The 11,807-nt window shown below is 25.7% G+C and overlaps 2 protein-coding genes and 2 long non-coding RNA genes across 5 annotated transcripts; 2 read left to right on the top strand and 2 right to left on the bottom strand.

The window, feature by feature from the left end:
• The first annotated feature begins 513 nt into the window (after positions 1-513).
• On the top strand, positions 514-6,034 carry LOC100746095 (probable hydroxyacid-oxoacid transhydrogenase, mitochondrial). 2 transcript variants are annotated; one of them, XM_003488993.4, is made up of 8 exons: positions 516-738; positions 1,303-1,411; positions 1,823-2,086; positions 2,392-2,624; positions 2,829-3,059; positions 3,331-3,493; positions 4,242-4,523; positions 5,728-6,034. In XM_003488993.4, exons 1-8 carry the CDS (start codon positions 686-688, stop codon positions 5,809-5,811), a joined length of 1,419 nt encoding a protein of 472 aa, XP_003489041.1. In that variant the 5' UTR covers positions 516-685; the 3' UTR covers positions 5,812-6,034. The 2 variants fall into 2 exon arrangements, with proteins under 2 accessions (XP_024223007.1, XP_003489041.1); XM_024367239.2 differs by lacking the exon at positions 2,829-3,059 and having other exon boundaries at positions 514-738.
• Positions 2,904-5,131, bottom strand: LOC117151587. The gene is made up of 2 exons (XR_004461613.1): positions 5,076-5,131; positions 2,904-2,996 (listed from the first exon to the last, which is right to left on the bottom strand). It is a non-coding gene; the product is annotated as an uncharacterized LOC117151587 (long non-coding RNA).
• An 843-nt stretch (positions 6,035-6,877) lies between the features above and the next one.
• Positions 6,878-7,780, bottom strand: LOC105680706. The gene is made up of 3 exons (XR_001102247.3): positions 7,506-7,780; positions 7,253-7,387; positions 6,878-7,160 (listed from the first exon to the last, which is right to left on the bottom strand). It is a non-coding gene; the product is annotated as an uncharacterized LOC105680706 (long non-coding RNA).
• Positions 7,781-7,789: 9 nt separating this feature from the next.
• Positions 7,790-11,767, top strand: LOC100744688 (glyceraldehyde-3-phosphate dehydrogenase-like). The gene is made up of 9 exons (XM_024367265.2): positions 7,790-7,809; positions 8,455-8,531; positions 8,863-8,936; positions 9,016-9,139; positions 9,352-9,467; positions 9,754-10,017; positions 10,469-10,629; positions 10,854-11,048; positions 11,439-11,767. The coding sequence occupies exons 1-9, from the start codon at positions 7,790-7,792 to the stop codon at positions 11,554-11,556; spliced, it is 1,149 nt and encodes a 382-aa protein (XP_024223033.2). The 3' UTR covers positions 11,557-11,767.
• Positions 11,768-11,807: the final 40 nt, after the last annotated feature.

The raw sequence follows: 11,807 nt of genomic DNA, 5'->3' as shown, positions 1-11,807 counted from the left end.
TATTTAAAGAAAATTCAATTAAATAGTGAATATAATATATCTAAAAGAAATAAAATTTCAAACTATAAAATAATAGAGAACTTTCAAAATATTGTAGATTTGAAATATATCATGTACATATAAAATTTAATGGTACATACCATATGATGTACGGTTCGTATTCGTGAAAATAATCTCAATATGCAGTTAACATGTTTTGATCCTATTATCAGTGATGCTAACTAATATAAATAAACTGATAACATGTAAGTGTTCTAAGCAACTTGTTACCTAACTATAGTTTCGATATAATAGTTTTCGAATATACATATTTTGTACCAGTTTATACATATAAAATTCAAAGAATACTACGTTATTAATTAAATGTATTAATTTCAATTAATAAACAGTATTGTATGTATCATGATATGTATCTAATGTATCATTAGAAGTTAATACGACTAAATTGTTATTAAACATTTCTTGTTAGTGGGAATGTAAATGATAATATTAATACGGCACTGACTGTTATCTACGTAATATTATGTCACACGTATGTGTATATATAGTAGATAACTAGAAGAGAATAATATCTGAAGACTCAGTAGAAAACAGCACAAGAGATCAAAGGATACTTGAAACATATGTCAATACTTTTGCTTTAAATTCTCGTTTTATTTATAATTATATATTATATTACGAAAAGATGATTTCCAAAAAACGTATCATAGATCTATTGCGAGTTATTTCTTCTCAATCGTGAGTATATACATATATGTAATATACATACACATGTACATATACATATGGATATTGTTTTGATAATGTATTCGTACTATAAGTCGAAAAAATTATATATATATTATACACTTAATCTATATTAAAACAATTTCACATTATTTTTTATATAATGCTTAACAGGATATTTAATGATATTAATATTTACGCAATATACTAAAAGATTATAGATTTTACAATATTTATTAATTCTATAATATTGACATATGATATAAAAAATATAAACTAATTTATACTAAAAATTTTAAACAATATATATTTATATATAATTAATGTGTCTGATAATAAATAAATAAATAAATAAATTTGTATTATTTAACAAAATTATATTGAACATAACACATTCAATTATGTATAATAATATGTGCTTAATATGTATTTAATATACTCATGTTACAAATGTACAAATATTACAAATTTTTATATATTTTGAGATCAATAATTTTGTTTTTTCATTGGCATTCTTATTGTATTTTAAATTAATTTTAATTAAACATTTTTGGTATTAATTGATGAAAATTGTAGATGTAAATGTCCAGCTCATGGAAATCCAGGAGGTACAACTATGTATGAATTAAGAAAAGCTCGTAGTACAGTAGCTAATGCTATACCAGCAAAAGAATATGCATTTGAAGTATGTATTTTCAAAATTTCATGACAAATGACCTAATATTGAAGCTAAGTCTGTTATTGATTAAATAATTATAAAATGTAAAGAAGATTGTAATTCATTTAAATATTTTTAACACTATCATACTATGCTGTCATGTGAAATTTATAGTAGAATCCATCATATATATTTAGAATTATTTTACTTTTTCCAATAGTCTGTGATGTCTATATGATGCTTTTTCCTGAATTTTTGAGAAATAGAAATTTAATAATAAATTCAATAATTCAATCCTTTATTTTACTCTTTTGATTCATATTTCTCAAATAAAAAGTATAAAAAATAGCATTGGAGTTAAATTTATACATCTTTTATTCATTAAACTTAGACTAAATATTAGTTTTATTAATTTTATCTTGATTAAAATAATTGCAGATGGCTTGTTCTACAGTGCGGTATGGCGTTGGTGTTACAAAAGAACTCGGTATGGATATGCAAAATTTTAATTCAAAGAATGTGTGTTTGATGACAGATTCCAACTTAATAAATTTACCACCTTTTAAAACTGCTATGGACAGCCTTACTAAATATGGAATTCAAACTACAGTTTACGATAGTGTACGTGTAGAACCCACAGAACAAAGTCTGAAAGATTCCATTGAATTCGCTAAACGTGGACAATTTGATGCTTTTATAGCGGTAAGAGACAAATATATGCGCAAATCTTATTTGAAAATTACCAGTCTCATTTTTCTAAAATATGTTTAGGACATATTTTTATGTTTCTTAACTAGCAAGCAGCAATTCTGCATTTTGAGAAATAAAGAATTAGGAAGATAATTAGTTTTATCAAATCTGCATTGTAAGAAGAAAAAATGAAGATAATTACTCCTATATTTTTAAAATTTACAAGATTAGCTATAGTTTTAATTGCTGTAGCTATAAATTAATAACACATTATTTATTTACTATGAAGTTTAATATAGGTTTAATATTATTATTAGGTAGGAGGTGGTTCAGTGATGGACACTTGTAAAGCTGCAAATCTTTATAGTTCTGATCCCCAAGCAGACTTGTTAGATTACGTAAATCCACCAATTGGTAAAGGAAAACCAATTACAGTGCCATTAAAACCATTAATAGCAGTACCAACTACTTCTGGTACTGGTTCAGAAACAACTGGTGTTTCTATCTTTGATTATCAACCACTTAAAGCCAAAACTGGAATTGCTAATAGGTAACTTATTATCAATGATCTTATCAAGGAAAAGGTACTAATATGATATATAAATAGCAATGTTGCAATATAATTATTATTTAATTGTAAACAATTGACATTTTGTGTATGAATGAGTACATGTGTGTTATATATTATTAAACGTTATTTGTAATTCAAATTATTCAGAACAATTATTTATTTTGAGAATTTTAATTACTACAGAGCTCTGAGACCTACCTTAGGTCTTATTGATCCAAATCATACATTAAGCATGCCAGAAAGAGTCTGTGCTTATTCTGGTTTTGATGTGCTTTGTCATGCTCTTGAATCTTTTACTGCAATACCATATACAGAAAGAGCTTGTCCTTCCAATCCAATTCTTAGACCAGCCTATCAAGGTAGCAATCCTATTAGTGATGTGTGGGCAAAATATGCTCTTCAAATAATGTGCAAGTATGTAATTGTTTGTTGTAAAAAAAGTATATAACGATTATAATAAACAAGTAGAATATCATAAGAATATAAATTTTAATATTTTTAATATGGCCTACATTAACATAATTTGCTTTCTTTTTATAACTTTCTTAAGAACTATTTATATTTGTATAGTTTCCATATTGTATCTCTATTACTTCCAATTACAAAATGAAATTAGCAATAAAGTAATAATTGTATAAATTAAAAAAATGTTTTTAAATATAATATTTATGCTTTCTCCACATAGATATTTTAAAAGAGCTGTATATAACCAAGATGATCTTGAAGCTAGAAGTAACATGCATCTTGCAAGTACCATGGCAGGTGTTGGATTTGGTAATGCTGGAGTTCACCTTTGTCATGCACTTTCTTATTCTATTAGTGGAAATGTTCATAATTTTCAGCCAGAGGTATGTACATTTAATTTTAAATGATAGAAAAGATAATAATTTTATCAACTTGTTCGTAAAAACAAAACATATTAAATGCATTATTACACACTTTTCTGTACTTAAATTGCTACAATATAAAAGTGTAAATTTTTTTATTACACAAAAATGTAAGAATTAAGGAAAATGTTAATTATCAAAATTAAAGTAGGTATGATTTGTGACATTAAAATCACATCTTATGCCATATACAATAAATATAAAATAAATGTACATATACATTAAACACAACAGATAGTTATTGACAATTATTGTCATTAAATTATGTTGCAAATATTTATTTATATATATTAAATGTAATTAACCCTATATAATTATACAGGGTGGTTGGTAACTGGTGGTACAAGCGGAAAGGGGGTGATTCTACGCGAAAAAAGAAATCGAAAATATAGAATAAAAATTTTTTTATTTTCTTTTTTTTTTTAATTTTCCATCGAGACAACGATCTACAGTGAGATCCGTTATAACGAGACGTGATAAAGTGCACGCGTACCGAGCGAAAATTCAAAGTCGATTTTCTCGAAAACAAAGCCTCAAATGAAAAATTTTTATTCTATATTTTTGACTTCTTTTTTCGCGTAGAATCACCCCCTTTCCGCTTGTACCACCAGTTACCAACCACCCTGTATAATTATATAGGGTTAATTACATTTAATATATATAAATAAATATTTGTTGAATTATAATATTGATGCATTGTTTATTATAGGGTTATAACAAAGATCATCCTATAGTGCCACATGGTCTTTCAGTTGTTATATCAGCACCTGCTGTATTTTCTTTTACTGGGAGTGGATGTGCAGAAAGGCATTTAGAAGCTGCTGAATTACTTGGTGCTGATATTAACCGAGCTAAAAAAAGTGATGCTGGCAAAATATTATCAGACGTTGTAAAAGAGTACATGCAAGTGATGAAAATTGAAAATGGTTTGACTGAATTAGGTTTCACAAAGGAAGATATACCTAATTTAGTCAAAGGCACACTACCACAAGTAAGGTTCATTATTACGATATGGATACGGTGCGTTTTCTGACGAATTAACGTTTTGACATTATTAAGAGACATATTAAGAGATTAATAATTCAATGAATTATTGTCACTGAATTAGTATTAGATAAAATGTGACATATAATTATGTACAGTGTCCTATTTAAATCGATTCCTGCGAATATTTCCAAAATGCATTAATCGATCTTTCCTTGAATAGTTTCAAAGTATAGTTCAAGAGTTCAAGTAGTTAAAGTATAGTTCAAGTTCAAATAGTTCAAAGAATAGTTTCATCCCATCTAAAAAAGCAAAGCTGATCTCCATATGTTTTTTCTAGTACCATAAGTAAATTCGGAGATATTCGCAGGGACGTATTTAAATAGGACACCCTGTTTATAGTTATTATAGCTCAATTCGGTTGTTGCACATTTTTCACTGATTATGTAAATGAATTCAGGAAACAGAAATTTTAGACACATATTTTCTGGTTTTTAAAAATTGTTAAAAAGGAAAAGTTATAAGAAATTAAAAATTTAGAAAACCGAACGTCTCCGACTACATACCGAATATACCCGAAGAACGTGTAATGTTACACGTCTGCGAAGGCGCCACACGTGTACTGCCATGCATGAAAGAAACGGACTCGTGACGTTACAAAGGAGGCAGCTAAGAAACGCGCGTTTCCACGCCGTTCAAATATCAGCAAAGTTTTAATTTAATTATTTTGATTAATAAGTAAATGTATGTAACGAAAATGTAAACTAATTGCTTCTAGGAACCAAAATTTTTGTCTTTAGTAACTTTCTAAATGAAATCGGCAATTTTAAACAGATAAACAGATAACAATTTCTTGCAAATTAAAATATTTTTCTTAATTTCAATAATTTCATTAAATCGAACTGTTTAAAATTATCTCTCACCCAGAAAACATATGTACATATTTTGGTAGGTAGAAAAACCACAATCAATTTGCAGTAGTGATTTATTAGTCACTATACATTATGAATTATGACAATCAAATAAATTTGCCATATTTTTGAAATTTCATACTGCTATATATGACGAATTCATACAATTGTTACATAATAATATATATTTTTATATTTTATTATTTGTATGATCATACAATATTTTTTTCACACACATTTAAAGCTATAAATAATCTTTGAGCTTATTTCATTACTAATCCAGTCTTACATTATTTTCAGCATCGTATTACAAAATTGGCACCACGAGAACAATCAAAGGAAGATCTCACACAGTTGTTTGAAAACTCATTTACAATTTATTAAAAAAATAATGTTTCTCAATATGTACTGTATGTATTTTCTCAAAGACAACATTTGATCTATTTTTTAATATCTACTTTTTCTAAATGAAATTTTGTTATTTTTAATATATTTTATATACAAACACAAATGTTTTTTTAATGGGAATATATAATTATACTTAATTAATTGTTACATAATTGTTAATCACTAAACTAAGTATCCAAATAAACACTATCAAACTAAACACTAAATATCCGAAATATTAAACATACCAGTTACATTATTTTTAAAGTCATTTCATCAGAAAATCCTTTATAAAGCACTCATCATTATGATAATGATGAAAAGGATTCCTGAATTTAATGACTTGTAGTCTGCGAAACAATTACTTATAAATTTTTACTTCTATTCTAACACTGTACATAATTTTTGTTTGATAACACACAGAATTTGATTACCTACGCCAAATACATCGCATATTACTATTTTATTATTAACAGTAAAACTTTTATATATAAGAAATTAGAGATTAGCTACAGATTAATATTCATCTGAAGCAGTCAAATTCTCTTTTATGAATTTAACTAAATATTTAATAAATATTTTCAATTATTTATCATAAACTTTAGGTGGAAACAGTTCGTCCTGTTTACAATATATGTCATCGAAAAATGTAGGACAGTCATAAGGTGAGTTGACCGATTTTACACACTTAAATACTAATATTGCATCTATAGCGCAAATGAAACATTTTATTAATTTCTTTTTTATTATTTAATATTTGAAAGATGACTTTTAGTTATTATAAGAAATGTATTGAGCATAAAATTTATTAGTACCAATTTTTTTAATATATAAAAATTATACATGTAAAATATACAAATTAATATTAAGTCATTAAAATATAAAATATCATTTGTAGTGTACTGAATAAGGTGTTGTAAAATATTTTATTTTAAAAAATTTAAAAGTTGAAATTAATTATTTACTGTAGCAATTATTTTAATGTACAAATGATATTTCTAATTTTTAATAATATTAATTTGCATTTAGGAACATGTATCATGAATTTTTATATTAAAAAGGAAGATACTAATAAATAATTTACTATATAATAATACATTTCACAGTTCAAATAGAATTAAGGCATTGTCTTTATTGTATCAAATATTCCCTTCCTTCTGTTTTGTACTATGACGCGACTTCATTTTTCATATGTAGTGCAAAATCCGTTTGATATAATAAAGATGTATGAACAAAAATAGAATTTTTTCTTGAAAAATTTGTCTTTTATGATGAATGTTATTAATGAAAAATATTTCTTTTAATTTACGAATATCTTTTTCCGGACCGAAGTTGTTTAAATGATACTGAAATTTATGATATTATTTATGAATATAGGTATACGTAATATGACTTATCATATCAATATAGTTCAAAGTTAAGTATTGCAACAAATTACCTTTAACATCTTATTAGAAGGACATTTGTATCTTATTTTTTCTGTAATTTCCTGTAGTGAATCTTCCATGTTTAATTGGTATTAGAATATGTTACATTTTATTTTAAATTATGAATTATTCGTGTCTTCTTCGAGCTACAAAATATTAGAAATGCTTCATAATTTATTTATTCGTTTTAATAATATGTATCGTATACACATTCTACTATTACAATATTACAAATTTTATCGAAAATAATATTAGTTCACTTACCGTCGAACCTCCTTAAATAAAGTCCGTTCTGATAATAAATATCCATTTCGGTATTTCACAGCTTGAGCTGACTTCCTTGACTGCGAGCATGTGTAATACTGTTCATGAAGGAACGTCTTGGGATTAATTCGCTCTTGTAACAATGTTGATGTTTGCTTTCCAATATCAAACTATTTCGCATTTCATAATGGTCGTAGTAGATATGTACGGGAAAAAAAAAGAAGATAATAATAATATTACTACTGTGGTCCCTCTATGATATTCGTTCAAATGATATTGAAAGGATGATTCCAAAAATACACATGTATACATATGTATACTATACTGTGTATATATTCAGAACATTTAATTCACATTGCTGTTAATATTTAGAAATGTTGATATCGACAGAAATGACCGACTATGAAATAGTACATACATTTAATTAAATCAACTATACGAATATTTGACGAATTTTCAAAATCTGCTTTCTGTTACATGATGCTTCGTACTGAAAAATTTTAACCTATTTTTACATGAATTTTTAAATTAATTTTCCAAACATAAGTTGAACGACTTTGAAAACATGTATTTCTATAAATAGTATTACACATATACAGGATATATGTATGTATGTGTGTACTATGCTATTCTTGTTACGATTTTTCAAACCCTTACTTTTACAACAAAAATGTTTTGAATAAAAGTTAAACAGATTTCAACTGGCTATAAATTGCGAAATAAAAAATTCCAAAAAAAATTATTTTTCAACAAAAAGCCCACCTCACTTTGACTTCTGTAAATGACACTACGTATTTTCAATGTCATATTGTTGTACCTGATGTTAAGACGCATTATATATATACTACTATCATACTATGCCTTTAAAATGACCTTGAAATAACCTTGAAAGTTGAAATGTTAACTTAATCAGTGCCGTATTTTTACACCAACAACCTTAAAAATTAAGTTTTATACACGAATATTTTTTAATATTTCTTACACTTCGCTTAAAATGTATTTTATTCTTGAGATATTATTTTATACTTTCAAATTATCAAGATGTTATCTAAAATTCTAAACTATGATAATTTATTTTATAACCGAATTTAACATTCTTTCATTAAATTTTTCAGTAATCATGATATGACAAGTTTATATTATATATTCTTTCCGTGTATCGTAAATGTTTATTATATTATGAACAAATTTTGATAAAAAAACTACTTTCCGATATGTCTATTTCAATTTTGTATACAAATTCGCACTATTGACTTTTTGACGTTTCGGAACAACTAAAATAAGTACAATACAAATGCTGTATATAATTTTGAAATATTATAAACTGATACTAGGAAACATTTTCGTAAAGTTATGGCATTTGTAGGAATTAATGGATTTGGAAGAATAGGAAGAATGTGTTTACGTGCTTGTCTTGAAAAGGATGTTACGGTAACGAATTAGTAAAAAATTACTTTTACATGCAAATATTTTTATATCAAGCAAGTGTAAAATAAATATATTGTATTAGGTTAAGATGATAAATGATCCGTATATTTCAACCGATTATATGATATATTTATTTAAATTTGACTCGACTCATGGTCCTTATCCTGTAAAGCTGGAATGTGAAAATGGATTTATTATTATCGGAGGTATATTTAATAATTCATACATTATATTTTACTTGAGTCAATTTAATTAAAGCTGGCGCTGCACAAACTTTGTATTTAATACTATATACATATTGTATTAATGATATAATGAAGTAAATATATCATTATAATATAAGTACAAAAGATCGATTAATAAATTATAGATTCACAAACTTATGAAATTAATACTTAATAAATTTTTTCTTTTGAAGACAACAAAATAGCTACATCTCAAGAAAAAAACCCATGTAAAATAAATTGGAGAGAGGCAGGTGTAACATATGTAATTGAGGCTACTGGGCTTTTTACTACCTTAGAAAAAGCAAGCGTAAGAAAAGAGATTGTTCCTTCATACCTATTTTGGTGTATTTGTTAATAGTCGTATTACAATCTCGATTTAATATTTACAATCGTCTATATTATAATGCTACTTAGAAAGCTTTCGTTTATTATCCAAACTTCGTAACTCATTATAAAGAGTAGAAATTTTTCTATTTCATGAAAAAACTGAACTTATATATAATACATACATAAAAAATGTATAAAGATATATTTAAATTCTATTACATAAAATAAATGTTTAGAGAATAAAGGAAACATCTGCCTCATTTTAGTTACATATGGACGGTGGAGCTAAAAGAGTAATTATTACAGCACCTTCTATAGATGCATCGATGATCGTTTATGGTGTAAATCATGCTTGTTATGATCCAAAAAAAGGTAAAATAATATCAGCTGCTTCTTGTACAACAAACTGTGCAGCACCTATCATTCGATTGATGCATGATAAATTCGACGTTATTGAAGTAATGATCAGTAGCGTACACGCTTTAACATCGATGCAACGAACTTTAGATGGGCCCCTAGAGAGAGGAAAGGTATTTACGAAATATTTTATCAAACTCTCTTTATTTACGAAAACCCATACTTTTAATAGTTTTAATAGTTATAATAGTATTATTAATGTGTCACACAAAAAATATTACAGAAATAAAATATGCTACTTAATAAGGAAAGTATTACGTTTCTAATATAGCAATAAAAACACTCTTTAATAGAATAATATATTTTTTGTCCTTAGTATCACAGCTATTAAAATAAATCAAATTTTGTCGTCGAATCTAATGTTTACGTTACGTTATGTATTAATAGAGATAGTAATTAGGAATTGATTGCGATTAATGATTAACTTAATAAGTTCTTTTATTTTCATATAATATTAGGACGAACAAAACTAATTCGAACTTTAACACTTACTGATATAACTTGTGCATATTGATTTGTTTTACTAATTTAAGAAAATACGTTATAATTGTATCTGTATTGTAGTTGTGGAGAGATGGTAGAGGTGCTCTCCAAAATATTATACCGACGTCTTCAGGTGCTGCCAAATCATTGGACAAAATTATCCCTGAACTGAAAGGCAAAATATCTGCTATAGCCTTTAGAGTACCAATTCCAAATGTTTCTTTATGTGACATGACTTTTCGGTAATGCCAATTACAGTAACTTATTTGATTACAGTAAAAATTTTATTACATTATATATATATATCACATATAATATTACAAGATTTCAAAACAAAAAACATTAATTTTAAAGAACAAAGTAGCTTTATATCAACAGTAATTAACTTTCCTTAATTTATAAAATTAATACAAACAAATATCAAATAGCAACATGTGTCATATTTATACAGTTTTATTAATGTTAGAGTTAATAAACCGACAACGTATGAAGAAGTGAAGGAAGCAATGAAAACAGCGTCAGAGAATGATCTAAACGGTATATTGGGTTATACAGATGATGATTGTGTGTCATCCGACTTCAATAAGACAAGCTTTTCGTGTATTTTCGATGCCAAAGCTGGAATTCCTCAGACAAGCACATTCATCAAAGTTGTTGCCTGGTAATTATCAAGTCAAATTATTTCATAAACAATATTTTTGACTTTTGTGAACTTACCGAATTATTCCTTCTATTAATATAATAATCAATTTAAATAACAACACAAGCAATATAAATTTTTCTTAATTATTTGTTATTTATTCGTATATGTACATAAATTACATTTAAATGCATTTGAAATTTATATATACAGATATAAATACTATTATCAAATTCTTTTGGAAATCGTAAAATAATAAATTTTATGTTCAACTACTTTAGATTATTTTGTAACAAATTTTCAAACTGATTAATCTTTAAATATAAATACATAACAAAATATAACATAAAATAATTAATGAAGTAAATATAAAGTTTGTTAGTTAATTAACGAAAATATAAATATTTGTAGGTATGACAATGAATATGGTTATGCACATCGTATAGTGGATTTGATACAATACATGTATCAAGTTGATTCCGGTAATATACCAGTACCTGTACAGGAGTTAGATGAAAGTGAAGATTAATTATTTCATTCAGTAAGAAAAATGTATTATAAGATTACGTTTTATGCAAAGTAATCTTAATATGTATTCTATTCATATCTCCTATTAATTTATATATCTCTTATAAGTTTAATCCCTTATTAATTTTAAACAAAAGATCACTATTGCATTAAAGTTTCATTCATTGCATTTTGTTGTATGTATGTATATCTTGTTTGTTAAATAAAATTGTTAAATAGAGAAGGTTTATATATTGTATAAATTTAATGAAA

Source organism: Bombus impatiens, unplaced genomic scaffold, assembly GCF_000188095.3.
Source record: "Bombus impatiens unplaced genomic scaffold, BIMP_2.2 scf_0317, whole genome shotgun sequence".
In the NCBI taxonomy this organism is placed as follows: Eukaryota; Metazoa; Arthropoda; class Insecta; order Hymenoptera; family Apidae; genus Bombus; species Bombus impatiens.
The sequence above is the reverse complement of the archived record's forward strand: the minus strand, read 5'-3'. Positions and strand labels throughout refer to the sequence as shown.